This window comes from Acomys minous (assembly GCF_964271855.1).
Source record: "Acomys minous genome assembly, chromosome: 9".
Lineage (NCBI taxonomy): Eukaryota > Metazoa > Chordata > Mammalia > Rodentia > Muridae > Acomys > Acomys minous.
In genome coordinates, this window is record NC_140490.1 from 110,036,690 (window position 1) to 110,054,724 (window position 18,035).

An 18,035-nucleotide genomic window follows, 5' to 3' on the forward strand; every position below is an offset into this window, starting at 1 on the left:
CTGTGCAGAAAATAAAGCAAAGGGTGTTAAGCCAGAAAAAAGGGCGGCACTCGGGGACAGCAATCCACACAACACACTATGTTCTTAAATGGCTCCTGCGCCTTGGCGGCTTTATGCTAAGTGGACTGCAAGCACACTGTCTACAGGGTTCTATTTATGGGTTTTTCCCCCCATAAAACATCTTGTCCAGAACAACACGTCCAACCCCACTTGTGGAATCAATGTATTTCACAGTGAGACAGAGGTTACCCCTGACAGAAATTAAACTGAAGACTGTATTTTTAAAAGTACATTTTATGCCGGTAACAAGGATACTTAGAAAACGCTTGGCAATGAGACATGATAACGGACTTTTAAAGTGTAGACTCTATAACTGAGATACGTGCTCTTCTTATTAACCTAGGTGTCACTTCTCTGATTATTGTTTGTATAGTTAATATTACTTTTTTTTTCCTTAGGAGAACTGAGGCATACACTTAGCCTAAAGTATTTATCTACATCACTAAAAGTTCCCGATCTGATTTATTTCAAATATTGCATAGCCAGGTGTGGTGGCGCACATCTTTAATCCCAGGACTCGTGAGGCCAAGACAGATGGATCTTTTTGAGTTTGAGGCCAGCTTGGTCTACAGAGCAAGTTCTAGAACAACTATACTGAGAAACTCTATCTCAAGAAACAAACCAAAATGAAATGAACCAAACAAAAATAATAGCAACAAACACACATTATCTAATAAGTTTCAAGATACTGAGCCTTTTGGTGATGCTTTCTTTTCTATTGCCATAATGACCATACTTGACAAAAATGTTGGTCCAAATTTCTGATTGTTCCTTTGGACTGAAATCAAGATACAATGATATTATATTGTATGTAATGTCTTGAAGATTTTCAATAACATTTGCATAAATTGACATAGATTGTCTAAATATTCACTCTCCCTGATTCAAAAATTAAAAAAAATCTTAATGTTTTACCTACAACTTGAATGGCATTATTGACTTTTCTCCTCCCTCTCTCCACATGGTTACTGTGTATCTTTTGATCCCTTTATCATTTAGAATTCAGAACATAAAATCTATTAATAAAATCAAAACAAGAAAATAAAATCCAAACCACTCACTTATATCTTTGCTTTGAAAGTGTTCTATTGTAAGGACTGAAACAAATAGAAAAAATATTGCATTAAAATTTTTTGCACAACGAAGTTTCCATTCGCCAAATGTAAAAATCTTCATCACCTCCTTCTTTTGAGAACCCATCCGCAAGCATGCCCTACGGTGCCTTTTGTCTATTTCAACATTTCTGAACAAAGCACGGTAGGTGAGAATATATTTTATTATTCTAAGCTGCATTTATATGATATCTAAGTTTAATAATTTTTAAATAGCATGATACGTACTTTCATGCCTATAGAATGGGTCTTTAGATTGGTATACTCAGAAATTAAGAGTATACTAGTATACAGTGAGTATTTGAATGTTAGCATACAGTCTTGCTAATTTTACCAGTATTCCTTGGAAATCTCTGCATATCCTGGCAGAATCCTCATATACTTACTCTTTAAGAATATCTTTTATAAACTTAATTGTCAATATTTTTATCTTAAAGTTAGGGATTAAATTTTCTAGTTATACTTCCTTTTCAAATTATTATTTACTGAAGTTCTTAATTTCCATAAACTATTTACTATTGATATCTTAGCATCTCTAGTGTAATAGTTCAGTGCTTCTATTTTATTAATTCTGCCTTTTAAAAAATATAATTTTCTTTTCTTTTACTTTCAAAATATAATTTAGAAAAGAGATTGCCTGTCATGAATTTCCAAGTTTCTAAAAATTATAAGGCATTATTTTCAGCTGTCTGACCCAGTATATCTGACAGACATATTTGTGAGGCAGGAATGTTTGAGGACTTGCTTACCCTGTCTTGGCAGAGCTTGGCCGTCGACTCTGCCTGCATCAAAGCTTGCACATCTTCAGGCAGAATTCTGTCTGTGGCAGAAATGAGGACATTTTGCCCAGTGGCTGGCTTTCTGCATTTGAAGGCATCTCCATAAGGAGGCTCTCTGGTACTCATCATCTTCTTTGAGGTAGGCTGAGTGTTGACAGGCAATTTCTTAACACTTATTTTATTCTGGAGCTAGGACAGCATGGCTGTGGGAAAGACCCTAAACCCTAACGCGGAGGTGCCTCCATCTCAGGGAGCACAGGCAGTGAACATCAGCATAACACTGAGCCTGCAGGATGTTCTGAGGACCTAAGGGCACCATGAAGATGCTCATTTCTGGTGCTGGAGACATCAAGCTTACTAATGAGAGCAGTGTGCTGCTTCATGGAATACAAATTCAACACCCAACAGCCTCTTTAATAATCCAAAGAAGCCAGCTATGGCCCAGGATGGCACTTCATCTAATGCCCATATCTTCGGGGAGCTGCTAAAACAAGAAGACTTCTACATTCCCGAGGATCTTTGCCTCAGAATAATGGATGAAAGTTTTGAAGCTGCAAAAGGAAAAGGCACTCCAAATTTGGAAGTCAATGTAAGCAGAGAGATGGACAGAGAAACACTCATGTATATGGCCAGAACATCTCTGCGAACTTCAAGTTCATGCCGAACTTCAGATGTCTTAACAGAGGCTGTAGTGGACTCCATTTTGGACATTAAGAAAAAAGATGAGCTCGTTGACCTCTTCATGGTTGAGATCGTGGAGAGGAAGCGTAAGTCTGAGATAGATACAGGCTTACTCAGACGTCTTGTTTGGGATCACGGAGCACAGCATCCTGATAAGAAGTAAAGAGTAGAACCATCCTCACAAGCAACGTGTCCTTAAAATATGACAGAGCAGAAGTGCAACATGCAGATTTTTTAAACAAGAGTATAAAAGAGATGAGGAGAGGGAGGAAGAGAGAGAGAGAGAGAGAGAGAGAGAGAGAGAGAGAGAGAGAGAGAGAGAGAGAGAGAGACTGGTAAATCCTGAAAGAAAATTCATTGAACATAGAGGTTAAAAAATCCAGACCTGAAAGAGAATGTCTGTGGTGATTCTGATAAAGGATTTGTCATCATTAATCAAAAGGGCATTTCCTTAGATGCCCTTGCAGAAGAAGGTATTGTAGCTCTGTGAAGAGCCTGGAGGAGAAACAGAGAGAGGCTGACACTTGCCTGTGGGGAGGTCACTCTGAACTCCTTTGATGACCTGAATCCTTACTGTTTGGGACATGCAGGGCTTGTCTCTGAGTATACACTGGGCTAAGGGACATTCACCTTCATTGAGAAATATAACAATCCCTGGTCTGTCATATGACTGGTTAAAGGACCAAATAAGCACACACTGGCTCAAATCAAGCATGCCATAAGAGATGGCTTGAGGGCTGTCAAAAAATGCTATTGATCATGGCTGTGTTGACCGGGTGCTGGTGCAGTAGAGGCGGCAATGGCAGAAGCCCTGATTAAATGCAAGCCCGGTGTGAAGGGCAGGGCTCAGCTTGGACTCCAGGCACTGGCACATGACTTGCTCATTATTCCCAAGCTCCTCGCACAGAACTCTGGTTTTGACCTTCAGGAAACATTAGTTAAAGTTCAAGCTGAACATTCAGAATCCGGTCAACTTGTAGGTGTGGGAACAAAAGTGAGCCAATGGCGGCAGCGGAAATGGATGTGTGGGATGAGACTGTGTGAAGAAGCAGCTGCTGTACTCCAGGTACCCCTGTACTGTGATGGCTACCAGCATCCTCCTTGTTGATGAGATCGTGAGAACAGGGATGTCCTCTCTGAAAGGTTGAGAAGTCTACCTTGCAACTGAATCTGTAATACTACAGAATGGTGTGGGGGAAATTTTTTTTTTTTTTTTTGTCTATCTTCAAGTGATTTGGAAATGAATTTTCCCAACTGAAAGAGAGAAAGGAAAGAAAGTTTGCCAACAGGACATTTTGCACCTATTCAAATTATAATACTGTAAGCTCTATTTCCTCCCACTGGGAGTATGAATGCACTCAAAGCAGGTCTTTTTTAGCCTGCAGAACAAAATGTTTTAGCTACGGTGACACAAAATTACATATTAAGATAAGTGTTGTCTACTTTGTTCCTTTAAGTGTTCTTTGAAAATCTTGTAATGGTTTTCTCCTAAACAGGCGTGGTGGCGCATGCAGGTAAGCCTAGCACTCTGGAAGTAAAGTCAGGAAGATCTGCAACAACCCAGCCTATAGGAGACCCTGGCTCAAAAGAATGATAGTTGTTTTTGTTATGGATGTATTTTAAAATAGGCAGCCAACTCCCTGTTAATCATGTAAAATTCTTGCCAATGTAAAACATATCAGGGTACTTTATGATTTTCATAGTGTCTTTAATAAATACTTAAAGTAAAGCTAGAAGTAAACAAATAAATAAATATATATTTTTTTATTTTTAATGATTGATAGTTTGAATCTTTATCCAAAATTTTTACAAAGCCCAGGCACTACGGGAGGAACTGGGAGAAAGGAAAATGTGACCACAATATAGTGTGTGAAATTTTAAAAAATAATTTATTTTTTCTTATTTATTGAAAATAGATTTTTAATAATTCTTCTTCAGTATGAGTGGATTAGTTTCCTAGGACTTCCTCAAAAGAGGGCAAAAAAATGTGTCATCTTATAGTACAATATATAAAGCTATCAAACAATAACTTTTAAAAGTTTTATTCTCAAAAATCTGTTATTTCTATTAATCCACTGAAGAAACCACCTATGGTTGTTTTTTGTGCTTTTACTATTTATATACTTGATAATAGTTAACATTTCCACTATGTTTGCAGCAATTTGAAGGATATTAATATAAATACTTGTTTTCTAAATGTTAAAGCAGTGTATAATGCTATGACTAGGAAAGGTCCTCTGTTCTGGGATGTGCTTTTATCTGAGTATAGCTCTTGCTGGATGGTATTTTATTAATGTCAGTGATCCTAGTCTTGATATTCAATTATCTGATATATGCAACTATAAGAAAAGTTCTTCAGTATGTGGACTTTGGGGAAAAAATCCAGGTTTGAATTCTACTTATAAATTTTATTTTATAATCATCTTATCAAAAGAAAAAAATCGGTATTCACTGAAATTTATTTCACTTTAAAAAACTTTTGCCATTTATTCAGAATTTCTGTGCTATTTTACGAATTTAGTTAAATGAATTTTCTATTTAATTATTAATGACTTATTTGCAAACAAATATCTTTGTACTTTCTTACTTTTCCGCAGATAAAAGCACGTAGCTGTAAGTAATGAGAAATTTTCTTCCTGCCAATGTTACATGCTTCATCCTTTGGCTCATCGTATTCATGTTACTGAAAGAGGATTGTCTACGTCTCAAAGACAAAGGGTATGTTTGAAACCTTCCACCTTGAGAACTGTTTGTAGACATTCACCTTATTAATGAAGTTGTACTCCGTTCCTAATTTGCAAAAAAAAAAAAATAGTGAATATAGAATAAATTCTATTAAACTCTTTGCTCACATGTGTGAAGCTATTGTATCACTTTCATCTTCCAAATGTCATACAGTAATTTTTGTTACTGGCTTCTAGAGGTTACAACAGCCCCTCCTTCAATTAAAGGCCATGGCCACCTTGCTGCTGGCTACCATGGTTATGCGGTAATGAAACTGCTTTCTGAACAATTCTCAAATTTTGTTATCAATGCCTTTCATTTAATCTTGAATACTGTCCCTGAGTGATAATTATGAGATTATACATTTTAACTGCATTCAGTTTTATTATGAATATTTATTTCCACTTTATGATTCTGGAGTGTGCTTACTCAGAACTGTCATCACAAAGTGGCATTTATCTAAGGTTCACTCTTTAAAATAATGTATGCTCCTCAAAACTTATTATATTCTTGATTTATTAATATTCATCTCTCTTAGATGTCTGAAGTACACTCAGCACATACATTGACCAGTGCTTTTCCCAATGGTAAGATCCTGTATCCTTGAAAAGTATCTACTGTTGCTGGTCAATTTTTTTTTTTTTGTCTGTTAATCCTACTCAAAAATATGAGGCCATAGCTTCCTAGAACTATCGCAGCTCTGATGTCTGGACATGATCGGATGCTAAGTCTTTGACAGCTAAGCTTCTTTGCATCCAAATGCTCACAGAATATTTTCACTAGATTAAATTTAAAAGAGGACCAAGATTGATAATTTGTTTTATTTTCCTGAAAAGTAATGAATGTTTAACACCTTTTTTTTAATGGCTTATGCTTCTGTCCTGTTTTTTTTTTTATGGTTTTATGACAAATACCCAATTTTCTTTATATCTTTCTAAAATATCATGTTATTATATCTCCGGGTACTCTCTGTATTTTGATGTTTCAGGTTTCCCCTTGTGGAAGGTGTAGGATTTTAGGCTGTGTGTTTCAATTAACTACACCTACTATAATTTCTTATAGTATTTAAAAAATCTATTTCTATTTTACATTTTATGTGATTTTTAACATTTTCTTTTCCATCACTAACATATTTTTCGATACTATTTATCATTATTTTGTCTCTTAATCATTGCTATATTTTTTGTCATGAATCCCTATCTCCTGAGTCATCTTTATAAGTTTTCAAAAATCAAATTATTATTCTCTACATTTCACATTGTCAATGATAATAGTTACAATACTTGTTTGAATGGTTGTTTTAATCACTGAGTCACATAACCCACATAAAGTGTTTGATTTTATCTCTATAAGATTTAGTGTTAAATTTAACTTTAAGTATAGCTGTTTTTTATGACATATGAAGATAATTCCATTATTATAAGTAATGTGAATTTGTATTTATAGTCTCATCTTACCATAAATATCTAATAATCTGATTGGTATTATGTTAGATATTATAGCTAGATGTGCTATTTACTGGCTACAAATCTCATTTTCTTTTCTGGTTTATTATGTATTAGGAAGTGTCAATAATTCCACTTCAAACCGATGCTTCAAATTATTATCTACCTAAAGTGGCTAAGTGACTAAATAGCTGAGTTTTCCATAATGAAATGTATGCAGGCAGGAGATGGGTAGGAGGTCTATTCCATGGACTTATGTTTAGTGAGAGAAAATGGAACTCCATCTTTTCTAACCTGCTGTGTCTCAGTTTTCTGTCATGTACAGCTAAACTCAAACTTTATTCAACTCAGTTCCATGAAACATGAAGCCACTATAAGGAATCTCTCTTTGGTTGAGTCCTGATTCACACCTGCAATCCCAGCTTTCTCTGTGGTTGAGTACTGATGCACACCTGCAATCCCAACTTTCTCCTTGCTTGAGTATTGATGCACACCTGCAATCCCAGTACTTGGGAGACTGGAGCAAAGGATCAAGAATCTGGGCTCAGGTGGGACCACGTCACCCAATGGAATTAAACCAGCTTTGAGAAGAAGCATAACTTAGTTGTAGTTCACGGCCTAAGTGTATGCAAATGGTTAAATCTCTCAACATGCCTTTACTACTTAGTCAATGCTCTTTCCTAAAACCTAAAAGTATGGATCCCATGCTTCCTTTTCAGACACCCAATATCTACTTAGACCATAATTCAAAAAAAATTTTAATATAAAATAATGAATACTAAATGTAAAGGAAGGGAGATAAACATTTAAAGGATGAAGGAGGGTGACCCAAGAGTTGTACCATGTGCTATAATGGAGTCTTCTAGTTGTAAGTCATGTAAGATAATTACCTTCCATTACTAGGTGTTCTAAATATGTCCTAAAATGCTATTTTCTCTTGGGATAGATGTAGTATTTTTGACAAATCCTACAGTATGTTCAGTGATCCAAGGGGGGGATGTAGGGCTGTGTGATGATGTAAAACAGGCACACTTTTACACACACTTGGTGGTGAAGCAAGCTCCAGCAAACTCCAACCATTACATGTATACACACACACACACACACACACACACACACACATACACACATTTGACAGATGAAGCAAAGCCTCAACAAGCTCCAACAACTTCTCACACTCACATACATACATATACACATACTTGGTGGATGGAGCAAAGCTCCAACAAGTTTATTTTTTCTTCCACAGCTTATATAACCCAGCAATATCTTTCAAGAAATACAAAAATTACAATGTGGTTACATTCTATCTTTCTTTAAGTAAGCGATTACAATGAGTATACATAGGAAAACGTGTTCCCCAAAACCCAAACATGTTCAGCATGTTCAAATGTTTTAAGTATTTTGGATGAAAAACATTATTCCCAAGAACCCACATACATTTGCAACTAAGCGACTTGTTATAGATTAATAAAATGTAAGCATGCAAAGTAATTTTCTCAGCCAGTTTCTCTTACTGGCAGGCTATAATTTGCAGTTACAGAGAAAGCATCAATTATTTTTTTAATATTTCTTAAAAAATAGTCTTATAAAAACCTTAAAAGATTCACAAGTCTAAACTTCGATATAAAAAACAACCAGCCATTTCTACTTTAAATCCTCAGGGTACACATTTACTCATTGACAGTTTTTCATTAAATCATATCAGGAAGCTGAGGGCAAAATGAGTACAAAACATTCATCATCACCTTGATCATCAGCCCAGGTTCAAAAACAAGAACAGCCATTGTTTTTGTTCCCTGATCTCAAAAAATCCCTAGCTCAACTCTTAAGAGTGTGCCATACTGAACTGCAAACTGTTCCCTTAGATTTGCTACATCAAAGCCACTAATGAAAACATCTTTACCTAACTTTACTAACAATCCACAACCCCAAATCTTTTTATGGGTGAAGGATGTAAATAACAATCTACATCTTTAGTTTTTTCTGAGGGTGATGGATAGATCATTAACCTGCTCCAGCAGCAATGCTTGAAATAGATCAACCACTATAATTGTACAGGCCAATGACACTGCCCAGTGAGGGGAAGACCCGTCACTGTGATGCTTAGCTTTCTAACCTTAACGGACATCATGTTTACCTGTTTCCTCCACACAACATCTCAACTCTTCATTCCAAGTCTTGAGATGTGCATTTCATACCCAGCCACCATTTGGCTGTTAAATAGTAAGTGTCGTCAATATCTAGTAGGGATGTATTCCTTTAAACATTAAATTCTGTAAGAGATATTATATATTTTATGATCCAGAGAGATCTCATTTTATGAAAAAAAGTTACTAATCAAGTGTGTCAAGATCAAATTTTTATCATACTTCCCAATACATTTGGAGATCCCGTGTTGAATTTTATTTTATAAAAGTGAATGTGTTTACTCTGGTGTCTCACCTTTGACCATGTCCCCTGGAGGGGGAGACCTGGTGGCACTCAGAGGAAGGACAGCAGGTTACCAAGAAGAGACTTGATACCCTATGAGCATATACAGGGGGAGGTAATCCCCCTCAGGAATAGTCATAGAGGAGGGGAATAAGGGGAAAAGAGGAGGGAGGGAAGAATGGGAGGATACAAGGGATGGGATAACCATTGAGATGTAACAAGAATAAATTAATAAAGGAAAAAAATATATAAAAAAGGAAAAAAAGTGAATGTGTTCATGAAGGATAGTATTAAAATAAACTAGTAAATGAAAATAGTAGAACACAGTTGCTATAAAGGGGGAAAATGGGAAAAGCATGTGGAAGAGATTCACCTATGGACTGTGAGGGAAGAGCAACAGAAAGAGTGAGAGAGAGAGAGAGAGAAAGAGAGAGAGAGAGAGAGACAGAGACAGAGAGAGATTGAGGAAGGATAAGTAAAACCAAGAATTGAAAAGGCTAGAAAGAATTATACTATTTCATGATTATTTTAATTTCTATGTAATATACATACATATGTACATATATGTATATATACATATATACACACATTCATATGTATAGAAATATATGCATGTATATTTGTATATAAATATAGTATAATATACACACACTCATATTTATATTAATTGAAGCTATGCCACCTGGGGCGGCAGTGCTCCCCTAAAATGTCATAAAGCATCAAACAAATCTTCGAGTGCTAAGCATGGGGACCTTTTCTTGATTTGTCGGTCAAGGTCTTCCCAAGACCCCCTCGAACAATATAAGCGAGCGTCCTTACACTTGGTGCTTTACAGACAAAGAAAGCAAGGTCCTATTGCAGCTGACCCCACGTAGCGTAAACACAGGCCTTGTAGGAACTGATCTGCATCTGACCTAGGAGCCTCCTCCTTGAGGACCAATCAGAAGGAGGTATGCAAGTTGCCAAGGGAGAAATGTAACAACAGTTCTATTCAGCTGTAATACCTATGAACTACAAAAATGTGTAGCATAGCAAGGTTTTGTGGAAGGTATGAGAGGGTATCTTGGGGTAACCAACAGCTGTGTAATTAAACTTAAGCCCAGTCAATAGGAGGAAATTCTTAGCTGGCACTGTAAACTCAGCCAACTGCCATTGCCTTGGGAGGCCTGCTACATCCTCTAAAGGAGAACCTGCTGCTGCCACTTGCCTAAGCCAGCTTTCTTTCTAACTGGATTCTACATGCTTGTCCTTTTAGCCACAGATAGGTGTGGTTCTCACCCTTCCTCGAAGAAGCTTCTTTTTGCAGTCAGAGATTATTACAGCAAGCCACAGATTGTTAAAATGCAGGTCGTAAGTGACCACAGCCTGCCCACCCTCAATTACAAGACAATGCTTACACCGAAGGCTTAGGGAACTTCATAGAAGAAAACACAGAATGGTTGTTAGAGATAGAAGGCCAGAGCATCTGCTGCAAGATAGTCTCTTTGAAAAAGAAGAAAGAAAGAAAAAGTGGAGGGTTTAGAGGGGAGCAGTATATCTGGGAGGACTAGGAGGGACAGAAGTGGGAAAATATGATATATTTTTGTGTGGAATGATCAAAGAATTAATATAAATATTATATTATCAAATAAATAAACTACCAAGCAGCATATCAGAATCAAAACAAAATATCACTTAGGAGGCAGTTATATTCTAGAAACTGTATTTATTCTTTATAAATTGATTCCTAAAATCATATTATATTAGTAACCACTGTTCCCTATAGTAACTTCTTTGATGAGAGTATAGACATAATACAAAGATTTATGAATCCAAATTTGACTTATTCAGGTATAGGTGAAATAATTGTCCCCCTGATGCTATTTGACAACTTCATTTCATGCCCAATTCTCTCTTCTACATAAGCATCTGGTTTTATATTATTTGGCATATCAGTTTATTGAAAGGTATCAAATGAATTATTAAAAAAATACAAAGACTAGAGAACTTCTTACCAATAGAAACCAAGGGAGTCCTGTAACATTGCCTCTGCAGCCTGAGACATATTCCTTTCCCTAGGACGACGGTTTGCTTCCTTTATGTTGTCCAGAATTCATCCAACCCCACAATGTGGCTGATGGTAGATATGATGTATTGGATGGGAGCAAATAAAGATGCACGCTTGTGGTTTACATCCCAATAACAACAGCAAACAGAAATCAAGGGGGTCAAGCTCACACTGGACTCACCACAAGGACTGCACCCTCAGCACAGCTGGCAGACTGCAACATGCTCCCTGTTCTCTAACCTTACAATACTACATAGATCTTAACATTTCACAACCTCACATGGTTTCATGTTAGGAAAAATGCGGCACTTCCAAGCCCTTTAGCCATTTGATTGGTATTGACCAATGGGATTTTAGTGGACTTGATGATAAACTGGCTTCAATATGCCTAGAATATGCACTGTCCAGATATCCTACTGTCTCCTGGAATGTGTGAACCGTGTGATTATCCAAACTAGGAGATAGCCTAGAGCCAAGTTCCTACTGAACTCAGTGGGAACTCAGTTAATCTGTTGCTTGTGACGAAAAGGAGATACTTCTGATAGTGGCCATTGAGAACATTTTGAGTAGTCGATGCTCACTAAAAACGTGAGTCACATAAGATAACAATAACATCCAATAATATTTATGCCTATAATATTTATTATAGATAAAAATAGTAGCAAATGACTTAAATTTCCTGATTCTCCCTTAAGTAAAATTCTTAGATGAAAAATGTGGCTGAACACTAAGCTAGGTATCAAGTGATAGAACTTAACGTCCTGCTTTCTTCTTTCATGATGCAGGTGAGTTTTTTGCTTTTCAGTTCTCTGTTATTACAGATAAAAAGAACACTATGCATTGAGTAAACAATAACAACAAAAAAAGAGCCATGGGGTAGCCCAAGAAATATTGATGACAGTACTATACCAAAGGTAAAGGCATAGATAGGAAAAGAGACGCAACCTTAATTAGGCAAATAAAATAAAGGCTCATGGTATAGTACTTTCAGAAGAGTGTCCTTTTGTAGAGGTACTAATAAAAATAATGGCTCAACATTTATTCTTGAAATCTGGGGAACAGAGTGTTGACAGCAAGAAAAATTCACATTTTCCCCATTTCTTTTCCTAATCTTTACATTATCGACATATTTTGTGATTTTTTTCAAAGTAAAAGAAGAAACAATATACATCATCCTCTTCAAATGTGACGAAGGTCTGTTTTGTAGAGCATTTTGTAGGTGGTTTGTCCCTTATAACAAACACTGAGGGTTGCTGTTAAAGAAAATTGAAATATTCGGAATACAAAGGAACAGTACCCAACTGTGTTTTCCTGGAAGTGTGTTTAGAGGAGGCTATCCATGTAAGAACAACTGCAACAGGTATGTGGAATTTCATCTGGAAAACTCTTCACGCACAGTAACCAGATAGTTTAGCTTTACAATTAAGCTTGGTTGTTTAGGGGTTAGGATGTCTCTAGGTCTAGATAGATGTTTTAAATTGATAATCATGAAATATGATAGATATTGATTTACATTCAGAATTTTTGACTCACCAAGAAAGGAAAGATGTTTTCTTCAAGGTTTCCAAATACCAATAGCCAAAATAATATAAATGTAACATTTATATATTTTCCTGATTGCTTCATGGTTCTTCTTGCTGTAGGCAGTTTATTGTATATATGTATAATAATGTAAATCTGCATGTAAAAAAGGAAAATAAAAAAAAGGAAAAAAAGAAAATTCGATACACAGACTGATGCACAATAACACAGTTGAAAGTTTTACGAGTTCTATGCACCGCAAAGATGAGTGAAGGAGGCGGCAAGGTAAGGACAGCATCCTGCATGCTTTGAGTCTGCTCTAATTACCTTTAGATCATCTTAACTTTTTTTTATTAAAATGAAGGAAATAGAATACTGAGTATTAACCTAAAATTATAGACTTAGTGAAGGGAAAAAACAAAGTTCAAAGCCTTGATCTTCCTGCTCTAGAGATTAATGTCTTGTTTTAAATTTTTATTTATTTATTTACTTATTTATTTATTGTTCTTTTATTTATTATATCCTGATTGCAGTTTCCCTTCCCTCTTCTCTTATCAGCACCCCCACCTTTTCTCTTCCCCAGATTTTTTCCTCCTCTGTTTCTTTTGAGAAAAGAGTCTCAGGTAAATGACTTCCAAAGTACAGTTTAGCAGCCTCCATCAAGAGAATAAAACTTAATTTTGCCATCTGAATTACTAAATACATTATATATAAGTGTGTATTTAAAAGCCTTCAAAATTATGGTTACCTTTACTATAAATAATATTGAGTTTTTCTAAAGTATAAGCTATTTTAGTGTTTGTTTGTTTGTTTGTTTTTTAATCCTGGACACAAAACAACAAATTTCATCATTGTGGACACTTTTTCTTTTATCAAAGAGAATTAGCATACCAAAGACCAATTTTTTTTTTCATCTTGAAGAAACTCTTCAGTTTGTGCCATTTTGCCAAACTCCTGGAGATACCTGAGACTTGATTGTATGTTACAGCCCTTTATTTAATGCAAATTATAAATTAGCCAAACACGAGATATTGAGTTCTCACTGATTAGATGAGACATATCACCTGAGTTAGAATAAAACCAAAATGAATTGCTCTCCCCAGGATGCTGGTGCAACCAGTTTGGGTCATAGCACATCCTTCAGGCAAAAAGAAATTTCCTTGCCAGGTTACTTTTATTTTCTTCTGATGGGGGCGGAAGGGGGAGAGAGAGAGAGAGAGAGAGAGACAGAGAGAGAGAGAGAGAGAGAGAGAGAGAGAGAGAGAGAGAGAGAGAGGTGTGCATATGAGACTGAAAATATTATTCTCAATAATCATAATCTACTGTTTGACCTACTCTGATTTACATGCCTTGCTAGGAAAATTTGAACTTAACTTACACGGAATGAAAAGAAAATGAGGAAATATAAGTAAAAAGAAACCTAGATACTGTGCTTTCGAAATGTAATTCCTGGCCTGGAGAGATGGCTTACAGGTTAAGAGGACTTCCAGAGGTCCTGAGTTTTATTCACAGCAACCAAATGGTAGCTCATAACCAACTTTAATGACATCTGTTGCCCTCTTCCGGTGGGCAGGCACACATACAGGCAGAACATTGTATACTGTTAAATAAACAAATCTTTTTAAAAAAGAAGTATCATCCCTAACAGTGTATATATTAAAGGGTGTTGGCATGGAAGTCTCAAACTTACTTAAAAGTTAATTGTAATTCTACATGAAAATCAAAATATGAAGAGCAGGATAACTAACTAACTAACCAATCAGCCAAAGGACACAGTGAACAGTAAGCTATAGGAAGTGAAATGGGAACGGATGGAGAATAGTTCCACTTTTGCTGTTGTGATTTGAATTGATCACAGGGCCAACAAGCAGCTACTCATTATAGGAAAAATAGATTTAATCAGAAAGAAAGTGAATTCAGGAAGTTGGGATTTTGCTTTCTATTTATGAAAATTAAGTAGAAGCACGTTTTGGCTTCCTGCAATGTTTCAGCAGAGTAAATCAACAACTAATTACTCTTGAACTCAGCATGTTATTGCTAATTCATCTAAGGATATTTTTATTTTATTTTATTTCTTACACTGAATATAAGTCTACCAAGACCCTTGTTTCTTGTCTTATGAACTTAGGAACATGGGTTTGTTTCTCTGCTGCAGCTAATAAATGAATATGAAGTTTTGTTATTTTATTTACCTTGTTTCACAGACTTCTTAGGCCATGAGATAATCTGGGAATCATGTTGGCCATTCTGGCTTCTTAGTAGAAACACACCAAACCCCAATTATTGACACTTATAATTAGGGCATTAATAAGCCATCTGATACTTCACTTATGCTAATTTTATAGATAACAGGTATGCTTCTGTTTGACTATATATTCAAAAGAATTTGTATTTTATAAATTGGTTTACAACTGAGAAAATCTTTTCCATTTTTCTATGTCTAGTTTTCAATATTTGAATGTGATGACATGATTCCACAATCAAACACTGCAAACTCCTTCCATAACATGGTGGAAATTCATCTGGGTGTGGAACTTAACTTCATGTAACTTCATGCATCTTGTCAGAGATTCCCTAGAGTGATGACCAAACCACTTCCCTTTCCTAACGTGATGGCGGGTATTTTGTCCAGCTAGGCTTGCAGTTATGCAGGCTAACTAGGGGAATCACATTTAGAACAGCAATTGATGAGAGAAGAACCTCCTCCAAAGCCCTTGTAAAATGTTCTTTCTTTCTTTTATATGTGGAACTAGAGGCCCGTATGACCCCAGCAACCTGAGGAAGCCTAGGAAGCTTTGTCTCAAGCTGACGGGGGTTCCAGTTGACGCTGTTTGATACGTATGCTCCATGTACCTTAGCACAGGCTGGCCTGTTGTCACTTTCACAAAGTGGATTTCCTTGTAAACATTTGCTCTCTTATTTCAATTTTTAAGGTGTCTTTCTATTGAAGATAAACGTAAATAATCACTTGTCCTTTCCCTTTGTTGTCAGTTAATTTCATAAATGTATTAAATTTGTTACTCTACAAATTCTACCTCTTACAATTGGGCAGGATTTGTCTAGGTGCTTAATGGAAACGGGATGAGAAGGTAGAATAGATGGTGATTGGGCGGGGCGGTTGGTCTGCCTTAGACGTCAGAGGCTGCCTGCATGGACAGGCATGCGATGACATGGGAACAACGTGAAGCCTGTGAGCCTGATGTCGGCATGCGATGACATGGGAACAACGTGAGGCCTGTGAGCCTGATGTCATGGGCTTTCTATTTTCCTTTATTTTTGTATGTGCGTGCGTGTGTGTAAGCACATACATGTGTGGGTGGATGCATGCGTGTGTGTGTGTGTGTGTGTGTGTGTGTGTGTGTGTGTGTGTGTGTGTGTGTGTATAGAGTCCACAGGCTGATGTCAGGTATCTTCCTTAATAGCTCTCTATCTTATTACTGAGATAGAGTCTCAACACAAAATTTTCTTTACCTTCTCAGCCCTGAGATTTAAACACAGGCTGTGCTTTTTTATTTATGGTTTCATTGCACATACTTATGCAAACTTTGGATTAAAAGTCTTTTTTGTTTTTGTTTTTGTTTTTGTTTGTTTGTTTGTTTGTTTGTTTTTTGGCTAGTTAGTTGGGTTTTGTTGTTACTGTTTTGGTTTTTTTCTTTTTGTTTGTTTATGTGTTTTTTGTTTTTGTTTTGTTTTGTTTTTACTCTTCTCTCATACACTACATCTTGACTGAAGTTTTCCTTCCTCCCCTTGTCCAAGTCCATTCCCATCTTGCCTCTCTCCCCTGGATCCATTCCTCCTCCACTCCCCTTCCGAAAAGAGAAGGCCACCTACGGATCTCAATCTAACAGCACAATGTTACAATGAGACTGGGAACAAAGTCTTATCAAGGCTGGACAAGGCAACCTAGTAGGACGAAAAGAGTTCCAAGAGTCAACAAAAAAGAGTCAGAGACAACCCCCCACCCCCCGCTCCCACTGTTAGGAGTCCAACAAGAACACCAAGCTACAACATGAACACTAAAGTTCCAAATGCATATAATAGTCCATGTGTTTGCACAGCAAGCACTTTATTGACAGAGTCATTTCTCTGTCCCATCTAAATTACTTACTCTCTATGCCCAAAGTCTTGTTATTCCCATCCTCATTCTTCTTCAGTTTTCATACTTTCTGCCTAAGTGTCCCTCCTGCTACGTAGTCATGACTAACGCTACTGAATATTTTACTGTAACCAGCCTTTGAGAGAGAGCCCTGCTTTACAAACGCTGTCTAATTTCTTTACCATCAAACTCTGCCATGGGTGGTTTTATTATTCTCATCACAGGTGGGGAGGAGGCAGCTGTTTCATTGGCTAAACTAACTTGCTCAAAATAAACTGGGTGAAAAATAGAGTTTCCAAACTAAATTAGTCCTCCATAGTCTTTAACCGTTCCCCCTCCTCCCTCTCCAACATGTCCTAATGTAGGTCATGTCATATACATACCTCAAATCCTTCATTTAGCTGTACTTTGTTTTATAGTTTGAATAAAGCCTAAATGTTTCAGTAATAAGAATATTTATAAAGGTAGAGCCAAATTTTAACTTTTGGATCAGCTTATACTATTCTCAGGTTTTTTTTTTTTTTTTCAGGAGAAAGAGCTAGAAAATATCTCGTCAGAATGCTTTATCACTAAAGCCTATGGAATGTTTTGGCCAATTCCTTGCTAGTATAGATTTCACTGTGACTTAGAAATTTGCTGTATGGAGTCAGTACTCAATGAGCCTACTGGATTCCATCAGCCAGAAGACTTATGTAAATGGATGTCTATAATTCTGTGCATATGTTTTGAGTGTTCCTCGAATGTTGTTCAGAAAATGTTCACAGGCCACTTTCAATTGTAAATAATAATAATAATTAAAAAACAACAGGAAGTTTAATAAGCAACAGCTGCCCTGGACCTTTGTCCCCAGTGCTAAGGTTGAGCCTTTGCATCTTATGGTACACAGAGGAAGGCCAACACTTTATAAATTCAATAGTAAAAGCACATTACTTATTGTTGTAAAATATGATAACATGGGAGTAAGTTATGAATTTTTAAGTTCTGGTGTTTCCAAAGCAGTCCTCTATTTCTCAAGGTAACCAGTTCTATATCTGAACACCTTTTGAACAAATGTGTGTATTTTTAGCATACAGAACCCTGATGCAAGTATATATAACTCAGCATGCAGGGCCATGCAAATCAAACTGTAGCAAACTC

At 36.5% G+C, this 18,035-nt stretch overlaps 1 protein-coding gene and 1 pseudogene across 3 annotated transcripts in view; both read left to right on the plus strand.

Moving 5' to 3' along the window:
* The first annotated feature begins 2,150 nt into the window (after positions 1–2,150).
* On the plus strand, positions 2,151–3,854 carry LOC311604508 (T-complex protein 1 subunit zeta-like; annotated as a pseudogene). Its single transcript has 2 exons — positions 2,151–2,876; positions 2,948–3,854. The product of its transcript is annotated as a T-complex protein 1 subunit zeta-like (transcript).
* A 7-nt stretch (positions 3,855–3,861) lies between these two features.
* Positions 3,862–18,035, plus strand: part of LOC311604509 (uncharacterized protein) — a 31,201-nt gene continuing 17,027 nt past the window's right edge. The window contains exons 1-4 of one of the 2 annotated variants that reach the window (XR_014781526.1): positions 3,862–3,952; positions 5,230–5,350; positions 5,895–5,943; positions 7,127–8,276. Coding sequence is in view for 1 of the 2 variants with exons in the window: in XM_084794464.1 (XP_084650590.1) it covers positions 5,282–5,350; positions 5,895–5,943 (118 nt within the window). In the remaining variant the exon portion in view is untranslated. Of the gene's footprint in view, positions 3,953–5,229; positions 5,351–5,894; positions 5,944–7,126; positions 8,277–18,035 lie in introns of those variants that run through there. The other variant, XM_084794464.1, reaches the window with a different exon arrangement.